This window comes from Ursus arctos, unplaced genomic scaffold (genome assembly GCF_023065955.2).
Source record: "Ursus arctos isolate Adak ecotype North America unplaced genomic scaffold, UrsArc2.0 scaffold_32, whole genome shotgun sequence".
In the NCBI taxonomy this organism is placed as follows: domain Eukaryota; kingdom Metazoa; phylum Chordata; class Mammalia; order Carnivora; family Ursidae; genus Ursus; species Ursus arctos.
The window spans coordinates 22,854,740-22,878,193 of NW_026623008.1; the positions used below are offsets into that span (position 1 = coordinate 22,854,740).

At 54.7% G+C, this 23,454-nt stretch overlaps 1 protein-coding gene across 2 annotated transcripts in view; it reads right to left on the reverse strand.

Moving 5' to 3' along the window:
- The window catches only part of NKAIN1 (sodium/potassium transporting ATPase interacting 1), a 42,553-nt gene extending 19,099 nt beyond the window's left edge, over positions 1 to 23,454 (reverse strand). Inside the window, exon 1 of one of the 2 annotated variants that reach the window (XM_026516835.4) lies at positions 22,996 to 23,454. In XM_026516835.4, coding sequence (XP_026372620.1) covers positions 22,996 to 23,049 — 54 coding nt within the window. In that variant the 5' untranslated portion in view covers positions 23,050 to 23,454. Of the gene's footprint in view, positions 1 to 18,844; positions 18,958 to 22,995 lie in introns of those variants that run through there. The other variant, XM_057305408.1, reaches the window with a different exon arrangement.

The following is a 23,454-nucleotide window of genomic DNA, read 5'->3' on the forward strand; positions in this document are numbered from 1 at the left end:
TCCCTCCTCCCCACTCCTCCTCACGACAGCTTCCCCAGCCCCCCAGCCCCCAGCCTGCCATCTGCCCGTCCTTATGCCCTCCTGCTGTGGCCCAGTCCTGTACCTCAGCTGGGCCTGGGGGAGCCAGGGAGCAGCTGGCCACTAGCTTGTGCATAATTAGCCCTCAGAGACCAGCCTGGAGCTTAAGGGGGGGCCGGGACTGTCTCAGAGGGCTGGTCCGGGCCAGCCCTGGCCCCTGCAGGAGGCAGCCGCTGGGGCTTGGCCTCTGTCTCCATGGCAACCCCACCCCTCATCCCAGTGACTGCTGACCCTTCCCAGCTGGGGGACTCCTCAGACCCCTTCTGGGCAGATCCATCCCACTATACCTCTGAGCCCGCAGCTCTATTAGAACAGGCCTGGTAGTTGTCTGATTAGCATACATCTACATTAATTTGCATAAGCCTCGCTAGAAGCCCAGGGTGATACCAAGGTCAGTCTAAAATCAAAGGGTCCCTCCAAGTCATCAGCCCGATCTCTTCATCCACAATCTGGTCCAAACCCAGAGACACCACGGCGCGAGGCCATGTGGGCAGGGCAGGGAGGGGCCTTCGGGACAGGGAGGCTGACTCGGTCCCCTCCTCCGAGGAACGGGGGACAAGGATGCCTACTCCACAGCAGTGTGGAGAGGACTGAGGGGTCTTTCAGATTTGTTGCGAGCCCAGGCCCTATCCCACCCCCTCCAACCTCTCATCTCCACTCCTGGAGCTCCTTGCTTTCTGCCGGGGGGCCGGCCCCTCTTACAGGCCCAGAAAAGCCCACAGGAGCCCAGTAGAGGGGCCCTTGGATCTGGGGCTACTATGCCACTTGCCTCCCACCAGGCTATCCTGCCCTCATTTCTGGGGTCTGGCAGGAAGTGAATTAGAAGCCAGTGGCTACCAGCTCTGTCCTTTCATCAACGCCACCCGGGCTTTGTCCTCGTGCTGGTTCACAGCCAGGGAGCAGGGGACAGCTGACATGGCTCTGACCCCCACACCACCCGCTCCAGGGCACTCTTCGGAAAGGCAGTTTCATGCAGTAGCAGAGGGCGGGCTTGGGTTTCTCTTCCATGTGAGCCTCAGTTTCCCCATCTGTAAAATGGGGATAACAGTCCCCACACTTCCTGGAAATACTGTGAAAATTAAACGAGGTGATGTTTGTCAAGTGCCTGACATGGTAAGCGCTCCATGAAAGGTCATCATTATTATTTCAATAATGACAGTGAGGAGAAAATAAGCCGAGGCCACCTCGAGGGTCCGGGAAGGGTTTGCGGAGGTGATATTAGCTTTGGCCTTGAACTGGCTATTATAATTAAGACACGCGACTCGCTCCGATATCCCTCGGGACGGTACACAGCAAATGATGGCCCTCCACACCGAAGGACACGACACAGCCGTTACAACGGGGTGTGCAAGGGGGCCAAGCAGTTTGGTGTGAAAGGCAGGCCGCAGGGTCCCTTCAGTAGCGGGATCGTATTTCTGGAGAGTAGGATGGGGCGGGTCTTTGAGATTCAACCAGAGATATTTCAGTTAAGGGTTTTACATTGAGGAGTAATACTTTTATAAGAAAAAACAAAATAAAGAAGAAACTAAGGGGGGACAAATGAGCATGGGCAAAAGCGCTGAGGTGCGGGCAGCGTGACACACCATCTCGGTTTGCCTGGGACTGGGGGCTTTCTTGGGGTGCCACACTTTAAGGGATAAAACCCAAAAGTTCTGGGCAAACTGCGACAAGTCTGTCATCCCAGATGTGAGAGGTATGGACCCCCTGGGGGCTTGGGAGCATGACAGGTGGCGGGGCAGGGAAGACATGGGACTGGGCCTCAGACCTAGGGTTCATCCCCCCGGCCCCTAGGGGCCAGGGAAGGGTTCAGCAGAGGGACAGGCAGCTGGGCGCTCTGGGCATGGCGCTCTCTGCCTAAGTAAGGGTGGGCCAGAGGTGGGTGGTCAGGTGGGGATGCCAAGGCCTCCCTGAGAAGACTAAGGCCAGGGCCCAGAATCCCTCTCCGTGCCCAGAGTCCCACTCTCCCAGGACTCTCCCCTTCTTGCTGATGCCCACTCCACCTTGCCTACGTGCCCATGTCCAGACTGTGGGGGTATCCCCAGTCCCACGCTCCAGATGCCGAGACCCCCCCACCCCGGCAGGCTCTGGAGTGGGCAGCAAAGGCCTGGGATGAGGGAGGCCTCTAAAGAGGAACGTTTCAGACAGGAATGGAGGCGAAGACAATCCAGGTGGAGAAAACCTAGCAACAAACAGGCTCTCCCAGAAAAAAACGGCTGCAGATCGATGGACTTCTGGAAAAATAAAAAGGTGATTAATCAGCTCCCCCATGAAGCACCACAAACGACACCATATAATTAAGCCAAAAAACTCGTGGCAGAAAGCACCTTAATGGAGCAGGCACTTAAACAGGGTGAATGAAGGAGGCCCCGAGAACTGTAGGAGTGGCGGTAAGGCTGGAGATGGGGTGGAAAAGACCAGAAGGTTGGCCCAAACTCTCAGGAGTTCCATCTACCCAGCATTCGATGGGGTCAGAGCCCAGCAGCGATCAACTCACGCTCCGGGGAGGCGAGAGGCAGACTGGGGAGGGAGTCCCAGCTCTCGCAAACTGCAGGACCTGGGGAAGTCATTTCCTGGAGCCTCAGTTTCCTCGTCTGTAACATGGGAACACAAGTACCGCAGATACCTACCTCCTGGGTTGTGTGAGGACTCAGTGATGTAATGGAAGTAGAGAATTGGACATACAGTAAGTGCTCAATAAATTCTCATTGATTGGACGAGTCACTTTCCCTCTCTGTATCTTCATTGCTCATTGGCGAATAGGGGATAATAATGTCCTTTTTATTCACAGAGAAATTGGAGGATCAATGAAGATCACAGCCACGAAGCAATTTACATACTAGAATGTGCTTTTTAAACTGTAAAGTACTAGGCCTGCATCATCATTATTAGGATAATTAAGTCCTTGGTTTCATACCAAGATGAGATTCCTGGTGCTTGTTCCCTGAGAAGCTGTACAGGGCAGCACTTAAAAGTGTGGCCTACAAGCCAGACTGTCTGGGGTTTGAATCCCACCTTATTACTTACTAGCTGTGTGACCTTCAGCAACTCACTTAACCTCTCTGTGTTTTAACTCCTTTATCTATAAGATGGGGATAATGATAATAGTACATATTTCATGGGATTGTCGTGAAGCCTAAATGAAGGAATATGTGTAAAATGTTCAGAACACTGCCTGGCCCGTGATCATGGGTAAAGCCACATTCGTTCCAGTGAGTTACCCATAGTGAAGACTCTGGGTCTGGGTCTCCTACAGGCTCAGAGGACTCAAGTTCTGAAGACGAGCCCACCACTGTCCTGCTGTGCAGACCCCTCTGAGGCCAGGTAGCACCCTCCCTGATCCACCCCATCCAGTCCAGTAGCTGCCTGACCCAGCTTGGCCCCTTCTCCAGCCTGGCTCTTCTCATTCACCCACCAAGCACTCACGGGCACTGTGCCCTAGGCCTGCACTGGCTGCACAGACCACTGACTGCAAGTGTCAGTTTGGCACAAGTCCAGAGAAGAGAGCAGGGACTTCCCTCCCCTTGCATGGAGCCCACCCTGGACACGCTGCCTTATGTCTACTTGTTTCATGTTCTCCTCTCAGCTGTTGAGAGCTGTCATTTTCCATGTGTAGAAACACAGGCCCAGGGAGGGCGTGTAAGTGGTAGAGGCAGGATTCGTACCCAGCTGTGTCAGGGTGACGATATTCCCAAAGTGAGCTACAGATTCAATGCAATCTCTATCAAAATTCCAACTACCTTTTTTTTTTTTTTTTTTTTTTTTTTGCAGAAATAGATAAGCTGGTCCTAAAATTCATAGGAACATTCAAGGGACCTAGAAGAGTCAAAGTAATCTTGAAAAAGAACAAAGTTGGAGGACTTAGACTTCTTGATTTCAAAACTCACAATAATATTACAGTAACCAAGACAGTGTGGTATTGACATAAGGTTAGGCAGACACGTTGGTGAAATAGAATTGAGAGCCCAAAAATAAACCCATACATTTAACTGATTGTCAGCGAGGGTGACAAGACCATTCGATGGAGAGAAAGCATAGCCTTTTCAACAAAGGGTGCTGGGACACCTGGAAATCCACATGCAAAAGAATGAAGTTGGTCCCTTACCTCACACCATATGCAAAAACTAACTCAAAATGGATCACAGAACTACATGTAAGAGCTGAAGCTATAAATCTCTTAGAAGGACCCATAGGTGTAAGTCCAAGTGACCCTGGAGTGGGCACGTGTTAGACACGACAGCAAACGCACAAGCAGCCAAAGAAAAACTAGATCAATTGGATGTCATCAAAATCAAAACCATCTGGACTCCTGGGCGGCTCAGTCGGTGAAGCGTCTGCCTTCAGCTCAGGTCATGATCCCAGGGTCCTGGGATTAAGTCCCACGTCAGGCTCTCTGCTCAGTGGGGAGTCTGTGTCTTCCTCTCCCTCTGCCCCCCACCCCACTGCTTGTGCTCTCTCTCTATCTCTTGCTCTCTCTCAAATAAATAAAATCTTTAAAAAAAAATCAAAACCAGTTGAACATCAAAGGACACAATCAAGAAAGTGAAAGGCAACCCACAGGATGGGAGAAAATATTTGCAAATCAGAGAAGTGGTAAGAGTCTAGAGTCCAGAATATATAAAGAACTCTTACCCTTCAACAAAATGATAAATAACCCAATTAAAAAATAAGCAAAGGATTTGAATGGAAATTTCTCCAAAGATTTAAAAAATGGCCAATAAGCACACGGAAAGATGCTCAATGTCATCAGGGAAATGTGAATTGAAGCCACAATAAGACACTATTTTATACCCATAAGGATAGCTAAAATAAAATAGACGGGGTGCCTGGCTGGCTCAGTGGGAGGAGTGTGTGGCTTTGATCTTGGATCCTGAGTTTGAGCCCCATGTTGGGTGTAGAGATGACTTAAATCAGTAAATAAACTTTAAAAACATAGATAATAGCAAGTTTGGATGAGGATGTGAAGAAGTAGAACGTTTGTGGCATGGCTGGTAGGACTGGAAAATGGTGCAGCTGTTGTGGAAAACAGGCTAGTTCCTCAAAAAATTAAACAGTTATTTCTGGCTCAGCAATTTTTTCCTACATAGAGCGGCGCCTGGGTGGTGCAGTCAGTTAAGTGTCCGACTCTTGGTTTTGGCTCAGGTCATGATTGTGGGGTCATGGGATCAGGCCCCATGTCGGGCTCTGCACTCAGCATGGAGTCTGCTTTAAGACTGTCTCTCCTTCTCCCTCTGCTCCTTCCCCCCCTAAAATAAATAAATCTTTTGTTTTGTTTTGTTTTAAAGATTTTACTTATTTGTCAGAGAGAGAGAGAGCACACGAGCAGGGGGAGCAGCAGGCAGAGGGAGAAGCAGACTCCCTGCTGAGCGAGGAGCCAGTGTGGGACTCAAACCCAGGGCCCTGGGATCATGACCTGAGCTAAAGGCAGATGCCTAATGACTGAGCCATCCAGGTGTTGCTAAGACAAATAAATTTAAAAAAAAAATTATTCCTAGGTAGGTAGGCTAGAATTGAAAACAAAGTTCACATAACACTTGTGCAGAAAAGTTCATAGCAGCATTATTCACAGCAGTCCCAATGGAAACCACTCAAATGTTCGTTAACTGATTAATGGGTAAACAAAATTTGACAGATCCATACATGGAACAGGAACCTATTAAAAAGAATGAAGCACTAATACAGACACAACAAGCATCAACTTTGAAAATATTATACTAGGGGGCGCCTGGCTGGCTCAGTTGATTGAGCACACGACTCTTGACCTCAGGGTCATGGGTTCAAGCCCCACATGGGGCATGGAGCCTACTTCGAATGCATGAATGCATGAATGAATGAATAAATAATAAAAATACTATGCTAAGTGAGAGAAGCCAGTCATGAAGGACTGCATATTGTATGACTCCACTTCTAGGAAATGTCCAGAATTGGCTAATCCAGAGAGACAGAAAGCAGATTTGTGGTAGCCAAGGGCTGGTGGGAGGGGATAATGGGGAATGACTGCTAATGGGTTTGAGGTTTCTTTTTGGGGTGATGGGATGATGAAAATGTTCTGGACTCAGAGTGTGGTGATGGCTTCAAAACAGTGTGAACATACTAAAAACCCTGAATTGTATACTTTAAGATGAATTTTTTTAAAAAGATTTTATTTGTCAGAGAGAGTGAGAGAGCACAAGCAGGGGTAGCGGCAGACAGAGGGAGAAGCAGACTCCCTGCTGAGCAAGGAGCCCAACGCAGGACTCGATCCCAGCACTCTGGGATCATGACGTCATTCGAAGGTAGATGCTTAACCGACTGAGCCACCCAGGCGTCCCAAGATGAATTTTTTTTTAAAGATCTTTTCTTAGAGAGAGAGAGAGAGCACAAGCAGGGGAAGGGGCAGATGGAAAGGGAGAAGCAGACTCCCCACTGAGAAGGGAGCCCAATGTGGGGCTCAATGCCAGGACCCCAAGATCATGATCTGAAGGCAGATGCTTAACCAACTGAGCCACCCAGGCAACCCAAAATATTTTATTTTTTAAGTAAGCTCTATACCCAATGTAGGGCTCAAACTCAAAACCCCAAGATCAAGAGTCACATGCTCTACCCACGGAGTCAGCCAGGCACCCCCTAAGATAGTGAATTTCATGTTATGGGAACTATACCTAAAAAAAAAAAAAAAAAAGAAGGGAAGAAGAAGAAGAAGGAGAAGAAGAAGAAGAAGAAGAGGAAGAAGGAGAAAGGGAAGAAAGAAGAAGAAAAAGGAAGAAAGGAGGAGAAGAAAGGAGATGAAGGAGAAGGAGAAGGAAGAAGAAGGAGAAGGAGAAGAAAGAAGAAGGAGACGGAGAAGAAAGAAGAAGGAGAAGGAGAAGAAAGAAGAAGAAGAAAGCCCAAACATAGCTCTTGGCCTCACAGAGCTAACATTCAGGGGAGGGTGGAGGGAGAGGGGACGAACACACACACAGGAAAATTACTGTTGTGCTAAGTGTCTGAAGGAGGGGTAACAAGAATGAGAGCTATGATGGTAGTGGTCAAGGAAGACTTCCTGGAGGAAGTGAACTGAAGGAAGAGGGGTTAGCAAGTTAAGGAGGAGAGGGAAGAACAGGCAGCGGGGAAAGCATGTGCAAAGGTCCTGTGGTGGGAGGGAACTTGGCAAATAGAAGGGTCCAGAAAAGCCCATCGTGGCTAGAGTACGGGGAATGAGAGGGAGCAGAATGCCAGATGGAAGGGCTGGAAGGGCTATTATATGCTGTGGCCTGATGTCAGCACGGCAGGGTCAGAGGCTGAGCAGGAAAGCAGCTTGGAGCTGGAGAGGAGGCACCAAGCCCTGTGAGGGCTCCCTTGGGTCAAGCATCACACTGGAGGCGTCAGGCATCTAGTGCATGGGGTCAAGTGCCAGAAGGAGCTGGCAGGTCATTTCTCCCGACTGAGACATTCTTCACGTGACCTGATGGAGGGACGAAAAAATCCAATTCCCCGACTTCTTCAGTGGCGCCTCCTGCACTGACGCTCCCAGGAAGAAAATAATGATGAAAACCAGCCTCACTGCTATGGCAACAGCAAACACTGCTGACTTACCCTCCTGACTGCAGGCCTGGCAGGGAAGCCTGCCTAGCCTTAGTGGTGGGCGGCAGGAGCCCCTCCCCCAGGGCTGCCGGACCCCCCTTCCATCACTGTTGCAGTCCTGGCTCAGCTCCCAGCTTCCCCACTTCTTGCAGCAGAGAATGACCGCAGCTGCCAACATCTGGACAGCCCTTCACAGCTCAGACTGCGATTCCTGCCACCCCCCTGCAATGCGGGGTTACCAGCCCCACTGGACAGATGAAGACACTGAGGCTCGGAGAGCTGGGGGGCGGTGCCTGCAGCCTGGTGTCCTTCCCTCTGCGCCACCCTTACTCCCACCTGGCAGAGGTCTGGTCCCCCGGGGAAGGTACCCTGCTCTGATTCATCCCCGGCACAAAGGCACCCCGGAGTGGAAGGAATGTCACCCCGACCACCAGCCTGACCCCCAGCCTGTCTCCGGCTTCCTCTCCTGGCAATCTACCACAGGGTGGGGTGCTCCCGGGAAGGGGTCCTGTGGGGCCCCATGAGAGCCTGTCCTGTAAGAGGGGTGCCCCCAAGTGACCGGGCGGAAGCGTTTCCTTCAAAATGCCTGGCTCTGAACTTGAACACTAGTGTGGTCATACACGCTAACTCTGGGCCAGGCTTTGTGTCCAGCGCTTTGCGGGTACACCGCCCTAAACCTCGCGAGCAGAGCGAGGGGTGGGCCGTGGTCCCGGTTCTATGGTGGGGGCACAGCCTGCGATCTCAGGGCTGGAGCAAACCCACGTGGTCTGACCCCGGAGCCTGAGTTTTTGACAGATACCTGCAGCCCCCAGGAGACCTTCTCTGCCTTTTCCCATCCCCCACCCCCAGGCAGGCCGGGGAGATTAAAGGGGGAGGGGGGGCAGAGGAGCAGAGGGGAGGGAGCTGAGCCGCCGCCTGCAATCATTTCCTGGCCCTGGGCCAGAAGGCTGCAGGCAGAACCTGTTGGAAGAAGAGGGGCTTGCTGTCTGCAGAAAGGGGGAAGCGGGGTGGAGGGAGGGCCTCTCCTGGGAACTGGGTCCCGCCTCTGTCCAGGCCTGGGGTTCATAGGGGGAAGGAAAGGGAAGGCAAGGCTCGGGAGTACCTACTAAGTGCCTATGCTGAGCCCAGCACTTTACAGGTGGCATTTCGATTTATCCCCAGAGCAACACTAAGAGATAATAGCTAACACTTATTATATGCCAAGTGTCTCTTGAATTCTTAGCATGCTTTGATTCATTTAACCCTCACAGAGACGTGGCAGGTAGAGACTGAGATCACCCACGCTTTGCACGCAGGGAAAGCGAAGCGTAAAGAAGAAAAGTAACAAGGTCACCAGCGGATACAGATCTGAACTGGGTCCCCCAGCCCCAGGGTCCATGAGGAACAGACTTACTATCCCGCTAGGGCAGCGGCAGCCCCATTTTCCAAAGGAGAAGAGTGAGGTTCTTTCTTGAGGTCACCGTGTGTCAGAGTGGGGGGTCAAGTCCCGTCTCCTGGGAATGTTTGACCTTTTTAGTGGCCCCTCCTGGACGGAGGAGCACCCTTGCCACTGCTCCCCGACAGCTCCTGTCTGGCAACATCGAGCGCAGGGGGAAGGTTCTAGCCGTAGACGCTTGCCCACGGCTGCCCAGACTGAGCAGAGGAGCCAACTGCTTCCACCTACCTGGGACAGTTTATTTTTGTTCAGGGTATTTTTGTCTGGAATCACACACCCAATCCTGATCCTTTCCAGAAATGGCGTCAGCCCGCTTCCTAGAACAGTTCACGAAGGGCTCCACTGCCTTCCCGGGCCTCTGTGTACCCACCTGTACAAAGGGTTGGAGGGCTGTTCTCGGGGGACCCTCCTGGCCCCCACATCCCAGGATTCTCTGCCTGGGAGCTTCCCATTTAGCAAACAGTCATGGCTCTGTGCCTTACAGGCGTGCCGCCCTCCAAAAGGCTGGTCAGGATTTCCGGTGGCCGTGTCCTAAGTACTAAGTGCCAGGTGTTTGCTGAGTGTTCTCCATGGAGTCTCCCACTGAGTTTGCTCAGTGGCCCTAAGAGGCCGTACGATGATCTCCATTTACAGGTGAAGAACCAAGTCTGGCTGAGCAAGCTGCCGGGCCCAGGCTCCTGGAGAAGAGCAGCAGGAGGACGGCTCACCTGGTACGGCTGGCACGGTGCGAGCTGACATGTATGTCAGACATCTGGCCACTGCAGGCCCTGAGAAACCGACCCCCCACCCCCCATCCTGTCCCGTCCAGCCTGGGGAGCCTCACGGCCCAGCCGGTCCCAGGTCCCAGCCGGCAGCCACAGTGTGAGTCCCAGGCTGGACCCCCGACAGTCTCTCACTTTGGGGGGGAGGGGGGCGGTCCCTGTGTCCTTGGTGGCCTATCTTGGGGATGACAGCTAGTGGCAGCTTGGGGGCAGCAGCCTGCTTGGAGGGCTCATGGGGCTGCTGACAGCAGACAGAGACAGGCTGGAGCAGCTGGTGCTGCCCGAGGCAGATCAGGCACCTGGGAGCCTCTGCCTGCACCCCGCCCTGAGCCCAGACCCTTCTCTAACATTTGCGGGTCTTCAGGACCAAAGCAAGAGTACCAATACAGTACCACGCATCTAAATATTTAAGCTATGAACCAAGCGAACAGACCCTTAAATAAAATATGTCCTATCTTCCCACCTAGACAGAATGATCCGGAAGGCCGGGCTGTGAATGTAAATTCCTCTGACTCCTTGGATTGCCGTGCTAGAGCTCAGTAGTGTCCAGCCAGTCCTAGCAGCATTCCCACTCCTGGCTCCCTTCTAGGCAGGGGCCTAATACGCAGGTCTGGACACCCTTGGAGGCAAGTGTCAGCAACAGCCGCCCCCCAGCCCCACAGTCGGCCTTTGTCCCTAAGGGTTAGGGGTGCACACACCAGCCACACTGTCCTCTGGAAAGGCCCTGGAAGATCCTCAAAGTGGGCTTGGGCTGATTGGATGGGGGACTGGGCTCTATTGTGAGCAAACTGGCAAACCCTCACTGGAGACACATTTCTAAAGCAGTGTCAGGCCACACAGTTGCCCGGGCTCCGGGAGCAGCCCGGAGGATGAAGAGAGCTTGGAAGTTAGCATCAGAAAATCCAGGGGAGGCCCAGCTCGTGCCTTGCTTGCCACACTGCCCAGCGTCTCTAAGAAGCCCCGAGCCTCCCGCACTGCTGAACCCCCAGCACCCAGCACACGGCCCGGCACAGAGGAGGCACCAAGGAACAGCAGACTGGCCGAGTGAACGAAGCAGCTTTGTGATTATTCGCCCAGGTTTTCCGTCTGCTCACAGGGGCCAATCAGGCAACACACATTCACGGGAGGCCAGACAGCTCAGACCCAGAGCTTCCAGTCCAGGGAGAGAGATTCGAAGCAGAAACAGGACAACAGCGTGACGCCCACTGTCACAGAAGTGGTGGGGACAGGTGTTGCCAGAGCCTGGAGAAGGACATCCGTGGGGAGTGGGGGGCAGTGCAGGAGGACAGAGACGTTCCAAAGAGGAAATGATGAGTGAGCTGGCCTTCAGGAGATACAGAGGGGAAAGGACGTCCAAAGGCCAGGAGAGCAGATGCAAAGGCACTGAGGCATGAGGTGTAGCGGTGTGCTTACATCAATGTGGCCCGAGCTTGGGCACCGGAAGCAGTGAGTGTTAGGGTTGGCGGGCTAGCCTGGGCAGCGTCACGTCCCACTGGCTAGACCAAGTAATTCTCCCTGTGTGGTCCCCGGACCAGCAGTACCAGCGGCACCTTGGAACGTGTTAGAAATGCAAATTCTCAGGCTTTATCTCAGACCTACTCAATCAGAAACGCAGGGTAGGGTCCAGAACTTTGTATTTTAAGAAGCCCTCCCGGTGACTCTGCTACACCTTCGAGTTTGAGAAGCACCACATCAGACTTCTTCCCAAAGGCAATGAGGAGCCATGGACCGCTGTAAACAGAGGCAAGGAGGACCAGAGCTGCACTTCAGGACGGTCACTGGGGGAGTCTGGTGAGGGGCTGGTAAAAGGCCCACGTCTGCAAGTCTGCCCCATGTGGACCCTCACCTCCAGCTGGACAGAGCTGCTGCACTTGTCAGAAGAATCATCTATCTGCACATGTGAGGGAAGGGGCCACCGGGAAGTCGAGACCCTTGCTGGGCACAGGGCCTGTTGCCAGGGTGACACCTGTCACTAGGAGAAGGGGGGCAGCACCCTACAGAGGGTCAATGAAGGGGAGCTGGCTATCATGGCAACCTCCCCTCGGGTGGGACAGGGTAATAGGAAGCCTGGTTGTCCCCAACTACCCCACCCCCGTTCCCAGGAGACAGCACCACTGACCCCACCGTCCCCCTCTGCCTGCATCTAGCCCCTCACCCCTGCTCTGTCCTACCCTGAAGCCACACCCTCCTTGTCACAGCCTCAGGGCTGGGGGGCTGTCTCCTTGGTTACAGCCCTGGCTCCCGTGGTATCCATGGTGATCTTCTCTCACGAGGCCCCAGGCCCACACCTGCCAGGCCTTCACCTTCCTTTGCCAAGGCTGGTCCTGGGGGTGATGACCGGAGTCAAGTGGCAGGGCTCCCCCACTCTCTGTAGCTTCCACATGGGTGTGGAAGGAGGAACAAGGGGATCCAACGTGTTACCTTCAACCAGGAGCTGGATGCAGAAGGCACATTAAACAGCTTGTCAAGGCCAACTTGAAGCTCGGGGGAGCAAATCTCACCCTCGAGCCTCGTAGAGCACAAAGCATGAGGAGTCTAGAGTCCGACAGGCCAACACCGCGGTACCCTGGACAGGCTCTGTGTCTCCCCGAGCCTCAGTTTCCTCACCTGTACATCGGGGATAATATTAGCATCTGCCTCCTGGGGCTCCTGAAAGACTAAGTGAGGGCAAGCATCGGAATCGAGAAACACAGTGCCTGGCACCTCCCTGCCTCCTGTCCTGCTGCTCCTCAGGGAGGAGGGAGGAACCCCTCTCCCTGGCTTCTCGGTAACCGCTCTCTGCTGGTGGGATGCCTCGTGGGGAAGAGCCATGGCTCTGGGGTCAGAAACACTCCCCAACACTGACTTCCGGTACAGTTATTATTACTATGAATCATCTGGCCGTGAGCGGAGTCCTGCCTGGCAAGCTGCTTCCTCCAGGTAATTTACATTTCCTATTGTCAGCGTAGCCTTCCTTCCCTATCATCTGACGCCGGGATGTTTTCTAGAAAGCAGGAGCCATGGTGTGCATCTCGGTTTTTGTGCAACGCCTGGCCCAGGCCCTGGCAGGGAGCACCCAAGAAGCTGAGCACGGCAGGGACTCGGAAACCATGTGCTCTAACTCAGCCTGCAAGCAGAACGCTCTGCTCCCCGGTCTTACCCAGGGCCCGAATGCCTCCGGGGATGAGCTCCTTAGTCCCCGCTGAAAGTGGGCCGGTGAGCTCCGTGGAGGGGGAGCTGAATGGGCAGCTGCAGGAGAGAGGGCTGTAGGGAACTCCGGGGCCACCCCCACCCCCATGGCCGAGCAGCCCCCCTTCCCCTCCCGCTGAGAGTTGATAATAGGAGTGGTTCTAATTATGCTCTAATTGCTTTCTTCCAGGCGGTTTCTCGGGAGCCAAGGAGTTCAGAGTTCATGAATAAATGAAGAAGGAGGAAGCGGGAAGGGATGTTTATTGATCCACAAATCTCTACATGCCAGTGTCTGCCCCACAAATGCTCGGGCATGTAGCTGGGTGCAGTTTTGAATACAGACACACACACACGCAGACACTCCAGCCCCAAACCTCTCTCTCCCAAGGGCTAGTAGTGGGTCAAAGGAAGGTAACAAGAAGTCTCCTAAATTGCCTTGGGTCACAGTCCCAACTCCGTCACTGACGTGCACTGTGGTCTTGGGCAAACCCTAGTCTTCCCACCTGTCTCGTGTAGGAGCGAAAGTAATGTCTGGCAGCCTTGTCTTAGAAAACGCAGACTTCAGGGTGTCAATGGGGTGGCATCCAGTAGACAGAAGCCTGGGCTGGGCCAGGTGGGCACTGTTGCCCTCAGACTGCCCCTTCCTCCAGATGCCTCATTCCCGAAGATCTCGCCAAGCAGCCGGGCGCTCCAGGGAAGTGGCAGGAGGAACACTTCTATCTCCCGGCCTGGGGGGGGGCGCTGGGGAGGAAGGGGGGGGGGGGCTCTGGACTCAGAAGCCAGCTGGGCTGCCCACTAGCTCTGAGGCCCGGGGCTCCAGTGCTTGTTAAGCGGCAGCAATAGGCTGAGTATTACGAGGGTTCACCCGGGGCACAGAACAGCCTTAGGCGAGGGCCTGGCACAGAGTCAGCATCTGGCGAGGGTGATGTTGGCACCCCGCACAGTAGAGACGGGTGCCTTCATGACACGTGAACAAACTAAGGCACAGAGAGGTCAAGCCACTTGCCCCAAACCATGCATTAAGTGACAGAGTTTGAACCCAGGGCCATTAGACCCTGAATGCCTCTGTGCTCCAGCCTTGGTTCTCCACTCTGTCCGATTCGTCTGGTCCCCAAGAGCTGGCACGCGGTAGCTGACCGTAATAATGGACCGAATGACAGAGAAATGTAGGGAAAAAATAAGCATAAAAGACAGGCTCTGTTTCCAGTGACCAGGGTGGGAATGGGCTGATGCAGGTAGGACGAGGCCAAGATTCCTTTCGAGGTCAAAGCACAGTGCTGGGTCTGAGGGACCCCAGGACTTGGTGATTCCTCAGCAGCTGGGGCCAGGTGGGGACAATGGGGAGCTTCGGTGTATGCTCACGGAAGGCGATCTTTTTACTCCTTTGTGACTTCCACTAAGAAGCCTGACTTTTGGCATCAGTCAGAACCCGCTGTGCCACGGCCTTGCTGTGAGACTTTGGGCAGGTGACTTCAGCGCCGTGAGCCCCAGAGGCCTCATCTAGGTAACGGGGATGACGAGGGTCCGCCTCTGGGGCTGCGGCGAGAGTGACAGGGAAGGGCCCGTGTGAGGCCCTATACTTGAGGCGAAGAGTGGGGGCTCGGAGTCCGAGGGCCTGGATTTGTATCCCGGCTCTGCCGCTGCCTGACGTAAGTGCTCACGGCCTCAGCAGCTGCTTCTGTGAAACGGGGGACGGTGTGGCCACCAGGGCTACAGGGCCACCAAGGCGGGGCAGGGGGGAATGGGCTCCTGCAGGAGAAGCAGTCACAACAGCAGGCAGTGTGGCGGAAATGCTCAATAAATCTATTAGAGTAGTCTAATACTGCAGACATACCCTGCAGTCCACGTCACAAATGGGGAGACAGCCCCAGAGAGGGGCAAGGACTGGTCCAAGGTCACAGAGCCAGTTCACGGCAGAGCCAGGCCCACGTGGGAGCTGGCTGTATGCAGGGCCCTCGGTCCACACCTCAGTTGGAATGGCTAACCACGAGACCCTGCCCAGCACCTGGGCTCCCCTGCTGGGGCTTGAGGACTCTGGGGGGCTGATGCCCCCTTCTCCTTGTTTTCCCTGCTGGCTCCAGCCAGCGGGGTGTGTCAGAGGGCAGGGAGAGTGACCTGCCTTCCTGGCCCGCCCCGCCAGCCCCTTCACTCCGGGCTGGCTGCAGAGGCCTCAGAAACAATCCAGGGGCCCAGGACTGGAACACCATTTGTCAGCCCTGCATGGTGGTGGCGGGCTGGTTTCCATGGCAACAGTGCAGTGTGAAGGCATCCTGGCATCATTAGGGAGCGCGCTGAGTAGTATAAACAGAGGCTGCAGTAGATTACACGCCTATTATGAGCAGTCTCGGGCTCTGAGCGCTGGTAATTATGCCTAATTGTGCATTTAATTGTGTAATTGAAAACCCACATCTCTGATTCAGGCTGGGGCTGCAGAACCGCCCCCCCTCCAAAAAAAAAAAAAAGAGGCTTAAGAGCCATCACTACCCTGAAAATCCCAGGGCTGCCTCCCCTTCTAGGGCAAGGGGTAGCCAGAGTAGACTTGGGGTTAAAGAGCCTACAGGCTCCCATGTCCCCCACTCCCTGTGCCAGGAGCTCGGCCGGGATCCGTGATTTGGGATGGGGTGGGGAGCATGCTTAAGGCAAACGGACGTCGTAGGAGCCCACGATGTCCATTATTCAAATAGATACCATTTTGTGCTCTTGCCACTGTGCTCTCAGGGCCTAGAACCAGCTGCTGGTGGTTCCAGGGGACCTGGACCATCATCAGATCCATTACACATCCAAGTGGCCATCCCACTATGTAAATTCTTTGTCACTGCCCGTGACGGGGAGCTCACCACCTGACTGTCAGTCTGCCTGCAGAGCCTCTGTAGGTAACTTGAAAACCACTGATGGAGTTCAACCATCTCCTCTCCATTTCCCAGTTTCCCAGACTCGACAAAATGAGGCCCAGAGAAGGGCAGGGCCAGCTCAAAGTTGCACAGCAAGTGAGTTCCTGAACCCTGGGATTCTGACTTGCAGCTGAGGGCCTATTTTATGCCCTAGGGTGACTTAGCACCCAGACTTGAGCCTGGCACTTTGTGGGTGCTTCATAAGTATTTGCTAAATACAACTCTGGGTAGGGTTAGCTGGTGGCAATTCTTACTCTCTGACCCAACGGAATTGAGTCTTTCTGGACTTCAGGTGGCTGACCTGCAGTGGCCGGGGTTAGCGATGGGTCACGACCTCCTGCTCTGAACCTCTGTGGCCCGAGACTTGAGTTTAGAACCAAATATCCCGACTGGGCCTTTGGGATGGGGACAGTACGGACACTCATTCAAACAGACGGCAGAGGACAGAAGAGGTCACGTGAGCCCCGACAACCTGGCACCTGGGGGTAAAGCCCTGGGCAGGCCATCGGAGGCAGGAGGGTCCTCCTCTGCTCAGAGCCCAATCCTCACATCACCGCGGCCCACAGCAGGAGGGCAGCAGGAGGGGCTGGTGTAGCGGCAGGTCTGCTCTCTCCTCGGGAAAGGGCCGGACTCACTGCCGGCTTAGAGCTGGAGAGGTCCTCTTAGATGATGAGTCCCACCTCCTCCCTTTACAGAGAGGACACAGGGGGCCACACCTTCCGCTCTGCTCCCCTCTGAATGAGCACTGGGCTCTGCTCGCATTAATTCAGGCCACTCACTATAGTCCCATGAGGGAGGTGCTATGATTATTCCCATTTTATAGACGAGAAGACTAAGGAACAGTGATTGAAAAGGGGACGTGTCCCCTCTCCTACAGCACAGTATTTAGATGCTAGAACTTGCTGTGTCATTTCTGGAGCACCTAGGAGTGTGAACCCTTTGTGAGCCTTACTCAGCGTATCTTATCTCAAAGGAGCCTCCTGACACCTCTCCGAGGCAGATCAGTATCCTGACCGAGAGAAGTGCAGGGGGAAGCTCAGAGAGGCTAAATGTCTTGCCCCAAGGTCACCCAGCTACAAAGAGGTAGAGATGGAATTCAAAGCCCAGCCTGACCCCAAAGCCCAAGCTCTTCCCTGTTGACCTCTCTATCGCTGGTTCGCCAGCTGCTCCGAGAGGCAGCGGCCCGGAGGCCGGGTAACATGTTCAAGCCTGCAGCCGCAATAACAGCTCTTCTAAAACCCTGGTGCACGGTGCTTGCTGGCGGAAGTGTCTCGGATTCACCAGCCCTCTCCGTCTCCAGGTCAAGGCCAGAAGCCAAGGGCACTGGAACTGGGCTCTCTTGGACCACAACAGGCTCCATCACCTGTAGCCTGGAAATAGCTTTTAATAAACACATTTCTAGGGCGCCTGGCTGACTCTTGGTCTCAGGGTTATGAGTTCAAGCCCCATACTGGGTGTAGAGATTACTTAAAAAAAAGACATTAAAAAAAAAAAAAAAAAAAAACAGACCAAAAAACACATCTCTGGTCTCAACTTGTTCTCCCATCACCCATGCCCCCCTGAAGCCAGAGGAGAGAAGAGATGGCAATAATCACAGCTGACCATCTCGGCTTGGTCCTGATTTTACAAGCACTCTCAAATCTTTTTCCCTTGATCACTCATCCGAGACCCAGGCTGTAGCTTCTGTTTCCTTGGTGACAACTCACTTCATGCTTCAGGCCTCTGTATGCCCATCAGTAAATGGGTATAAAAACCACACCTATCTCACAGAGTTGTTATGAGGGCTCTCAGGTCTCCAATACAGGTTAATTTCTTCCCTGGGTACCTTTCCCTCAACCTGCCTCACAGCAACCTTAAACTCAGCACAGAGAGTGGGGTGAGTAGAAATGGGGGACAAGCAGCTCAGCAGATCTGGCACCTGGTGACAAGCCCTAGTGGTTGAGGAAAGGGACAGATTTCTCCAGCCGCGTCCACACCCAGCATCCCCACCTCCTAGGGGGAGCGGCGGGGCATGCGTGGTGGAAGCCGCGGAGACCAAGGTCTGGGTTTGAATCCTCGTTCTGTCCCCGCCCTCCACGTGGCCACGAAGACTGAGACAGTAACCAGGGACAGGGCAGATGAAGCGCCTGGCTCATCGGAGACACCAAACAAAAGCAAGTAGGAGTTGCTGTTATTTCCCTCTGAACCGTGCACTTCCCGCATAAAGAAACTTAGACTTGAAGAGTTTATGGAAATGACTCTGACTGCTAAAAACCCCAAACGGCCAGGGGGGAAGAGGGTAGGGGCCGATGCCTTGACTCCTTCACAGGAGGGAGGCCGGGGCTCAGAGAGGGGAAGGGACTTGCTGGAAGTCACAAGCAAGGCAGCAAGGTCTGTGGGACCCCCGAGGTATTGCTCCTAACCCCTGTGCCACATCTCAGAGCAGCTGCTGTTTATGGGGTGCTTATCCCCAAACCTCACACCCACCTACCCCTATAACGGAGCCAAACCAAGGCCATCCCCTGGGCCCCCAGGGGCCCTCTTCTCCATCCACCTTGCTCTGTCCACCTCAAAAAGCTCTCGAGGGCTGTTTGGCCTCAGTCTGTCCATCTGCAAAAGGGAGCTGACCACCCCAGTCGTCCAAAAGGGGATGAGGAACAAAAAGGGTCAGTGGGCTAGACAACGTGGTGCTCTGTACTCCCGACTCCCACGCCCGGCCCAGGGGCCTGAAGCACCGAGAGCAGAGCCTCCCCAGGAGGCCGGCAGCTTGCAGGCACGGCTGCTTTGGAGCGCGGGCCCGCAGAGCCCGTCTCCCTCCAGCCTCCACCATCGCCACTGCTAGTAACGACAGCAATCAGGCTGACCACGTTTCACACCATTACCCGCAGCTCAGCAGGAAGCTACGTCTTTTCCCCCTCACCCACCACCTCCGAGAAAGCAAAGAGCTTTCCAGAACGGAAGAGAATGAAACCGACGTTTTTCTGAATACCTACTATGTGCTAACCGCGGTAGACAACTCCGCAGGGTAGGGATGGTGCTTTCTCTTTGCCGGAGGAAGAGACTGGGGCCCAGAGGAGTGAATGCACGTGTCCAAGGTCACCCAGAGCGGGGACGAGAACGGCCATGGCAGTGATGTATGACTGAGCGCTCACGGGCTCGCGGTGCCAGGCGAGTGCATGATCCTATGGAAATATTACCATTTTCGGATGAGGACGCTGAGGCCGGACGCAGGGAAGAGACCCGTGTGAGGTCACGCGCTGCGCAAATGTGAGCAGCGGACTGGGGCGAGCGGATGGGTGGCTCTCTGCTCAGGCAGTAAAGCGCACGCGTCCTGGGTCCGTCACTGGCCAGCTTAGAGACCTCGGGCAAACGTCGCCACCTCTCTGAGCCTCAGTCTCCTCATCTGAAATAGGGGAGAGCGAGAACATCCGTCCCGTTGTGTGGAAGAACTATGAGACTAAAATCAGTTAAAGCTAATGTTTATCGATCGTTGAACACGTACCAGGCACTGTGCCAAACGCTTTACATATGTAAGCTCATTTGGTTAAATGAGGTAATGCCTAGAAAGTGCTTAGCACAGGACTCCAGAAATGGGAGCGATAATGATGATGACGGAAGAACTGGATGAGGGTTCCCTTGGGCAAATCTCCTTGGTTCATCTTCTCACAGGAAGAACAGGGTGGCCTGGAAGGTTTCAGGAAGGAGGTGGACCTGGAAAGAAGGGGAAGGTTTGGACAAGGGAGGGAAAAGAGGAGCACCTAAAAATTAGGCGGGGAATAGCATTAAAAAGGTCAAGATGATACACGAAGTAGAAAGGAAGGGAAGGGAACGGACTCGAGGTATTCTACAGAATAGACCAAACTGAGATGCCCTGAAACCCCTAGCTTCAGCCCAGACATCATCCCACAGTCCCAGATGGGCAGGACTGGCAGGACCCCAGAGACACAGAGCAGTGGTTCTCCCCATTTTACAGATGGAAAAACCAAGGCCTGCAGTGGAAAAAGGCTTGCCTGAGTTCACAGGATGTCAGCGGCAGAGCTGGACTTGAATTCAAGCCTCCTACCTCCTCAGCTCAGTGCCCAACTACCCGCTGCTTCCCACAAAGGAAGAGTGCAGGGGGGAACCTAGATATGTTTGGGCCACAATGCCAAGAAAGCATCCCACGGTATATATCATTAACGTAACAATGAGAAGCTATAGTTTATTAAATGTTCGCTTGGTGCGTGGCACCGTGCTAAGCTCGTTCGTTATATGCATTTACTCCTCAAAACAACCCTAAGAATTGGCAACCGTTTATATTATCACTAACAGAGGGCAAAACTGTGGCTCAGAGAGGGTAAGCCACTTGCCAAAGATCACACAGCTAGGAAATGTCAAAGCCAGGACTCGAACCCAGGTCTGTCCTATCAAACCCCAGAGCCCTGTCCCTATGCTTGTCCACCTGAATGGTAAAGCCCCCACTTGCTCCTCCTACCCCCCAGGACACACCTCACCCTACTCCCTCACCCACAGCAAGTCTATCCCAACTCCAGAAGAGTGTCTAGAACTAGCCTGTTTTACCATAATGATCAAACCCGGTTCAAGAGAGGAAAAATGACAGCTCGTCTTCTAAAGTTTTCAGCTGACAAACATTTAACAGCCTTTTCCTTCTTGGTCTCTTTCCACTGGATGAGAAAACAGGCTCCCTTCTCTCTAGGATGATGTCAGGCTGGTGGAGTCCAGCCTCCCGGAGTACGTGCGAAGCCGTCAGGCAGCAGAGGCTCCCGGGGGGTTAACATCAGCTGAAGGGACCCACTCTTCCATCTGCCCCGACAGAAAACACAGGCAAGAGAGCAATTTCCAAGTCCCTCCTTGGAGCACGTCCCTGCCCAAAATTATCTCATGTAACTCCCACAAGTGGCCCGCGGCCACCCACCCAAGCTGTAGGAGAATCAGAATCCCAGCCAGGCCTTGCCTAACTCCACAGTCCCTAGGCTGGTGAACCCTCTAAGTGGAAGGGCCGAGTTAGCTCAGCTGGAGAGAGCTCTGGAGGCAGGTGAGTGGGCGGCAGGGAGGAGTAAGGACCTCTTGAGGGACCCTGATTGCTCCGGGCCAGAAATACTTAGATTTTATATTGAAGAAGGCAACAGAGGATGCTGGCCAGCTCCCTGGCTTCAAAGCCTGGCTCCTAACTGTAGAACTTTGGGCAAGTTGCTTTACAGGATCATTATGAGGACTGAATAAGTTAATACACGGAAAAGGGCTTACAAGGGCACCTAACACTGAGTAAATGCTGCCCAAAGCTAACCATGGTTTTCAGCAGCAGCAGAGAATGGGGCAGACTGCCAACAGGGCTTACCTTTGGGGTGTGGGACCGGGCTCAGAAGGAAGCGTAACTTTATGCTCTGCTCTGTTTGATTATTTATTGATACAGTTTTTACAATAGATGTCTATTACTTTTTTAAGAATAAAGAATGTCCTAGTTTAAAATTTAAAAATTAACAAGCAGAAAAAAAAAATCCTTGGAAAAGTTCCATCATTTCTTGGCATTTTCTATTCCTCAAAGTATATAAAGAAGGGTGTTTCAACTGTGAGCCAGGAGTTGCCAAATAACTGATTCATTAATTTATTTTACAAATATTAATGGAGTGCCAGGCACCATTCCAGCTGCTAGGGATTTAGCAGGGAGCGAAACAGATAATCTCTGCCCTTCCGGAGTTTCCATTCTACCTGATTTTAATTAATCCCCTCTGCAACCCTCAAGGATGAGCCATTTACAGACAGGCAGACCAAGGTGGCCTTCCGGGGAAGGGAAGTCACTTGCCCCGCGTCCCACAGCTGGGAGCAGGGCTACAATCTTCAGGGCCTGGCTGCTTCTACCACCGCCCAGGAGGGCAAGGCTGCGGATGGCAAGCGTCCCCGAGGAGAGAGAAGGAAGATGATTGAGGAGGTCTGCACACCCAGGCTCAAAGCTTCGCTCTGCCTTCCTCTATGCACCTGTCCGGAGGAGAAGCGTGGCTGCAGGCAACAGTGGAGACCAGACGGTGGAGTTCCGCATCAGTGAGGCTCAGGTTCCCCCACACACACACTCAGCCCGGAGCTCTGCCCACGGAGGTCCCTGTGCACCTCTCTGCCTGGAGGCTCAGCACAGCTTCAAAACCCACTAGTTGTCAGGCTGTAGCTCTAGGATGGGCAGGAGACCTCTCCTTAACCGGCTCCCCAAATTCACATGCCAGAGCTTGAATTGAAGAGAACCCGTCCTCTTCAGCCCCCAAATTCACTCCACTGGCCTCCCTGAGGCAAGAACCTGAGTTCCCGAGGATGGGGTGAAGCAGTTTCCCCAGATGCTCCTCTCCCTGCCAGGGCACCCAAGGATCCCCACCCCTCACCCCTGCCAGCCCAAGAGGAGGGTCTGGTCCCCACCCATGACGCACCGCTGGAACTGATGACAGATGGGGAGCCCCTGGCTGCAGTGGTCACAGTCAAAGCGGGAAAGGCGGCCAGCACCCAGTTTGTCAGACTGGCCCAGGACCTGGCAGTCCCTTGTGACCCTCTCCAGAGAGGTGGCTCTCCATTCCCAGGCCTGCCCAGCCAGGAGGGTGCAGGCAGGCAGAAACAGCACAAAGGAGGAGGAGGGAACGGTTCTTGGAGTCTAAGATCCCAACACACACAGATGAACGTGGACCAGAAATGGTTAGAGATCTAGAGACACACCAAGGAGAAAGGCGGAGACACACACACACAGGAGCAGAGACTTTGTGAGAAACACTCACACGGGCACAGACCCAGAGGAGAGGAGAGCCGCGCAACCGAGCAACCTAGAGGAAAACAGCCGGCAGGGACCTCAACGGCTCCGCCGAGCAGCCCGGGACACACCCCCCGGCCCCCGCGAGCCACAGTCCCACGGCAGGCCACTCGCACGGGGCGGGGCGGGCGGGGGGACCGGCGCGCAGGACGCACTCGGGGACCCGGGAGCGCCGGGCGAGGAGCGCACACAAAGAGCCAGCCCGGCCAGCAGGAGCAGGCTCCGCCCGTCCGCTCCGTGACTCCAGCCCACCCCCCACCCGAGACTCGCAGCAGACAGGCACGGGGACCCACGGCCCAGCCGCACGCCCGGGACCCCGCCCCGCCGCGCCCCACCCGGCCCCGGCCGCCCCGCGCTCACCAGCTGCAGGCAGCAGAAGGCGACGAGCGTGCAGCGCCCGCTGCACTTGCCCATGGCTCCGGGGGCCGCGCGGGCCGTCCGCCGCGGCGTCCCTCTCGCTCGGCGGCCGCCGTCTCCTCCGCGCCGCGCGGGCTCCGCGTCCTCCCCGCTGCGCGCCCCGGGCGGCGGGGCCGGGCGCCTAAGGCCGGGCCCGGGCGCGCCGGGTCCTCAGGGCTGGGGCCGGCCGCTCGCGCTCCGAGTCCATGGTCCGTCGGCCCGCGCTGGCTCTGCCGCGCCGCGCCTTTGTCTGGCCGGCCGGCCGCCAGGCGCGCCTCCTGCCCCGGGGCGGCTGGTGGGGAGCGCGGAGCGGGGAGCGCGGGCAGCAAGCGCGGCGCAGAGCAGCACTGCCCAGCTGGGGCAGCCGCCCGGGCGCTCGGCGGCCGCGGCTTCCCGGCCCCACCACGTGGCTCCACCGCCGCC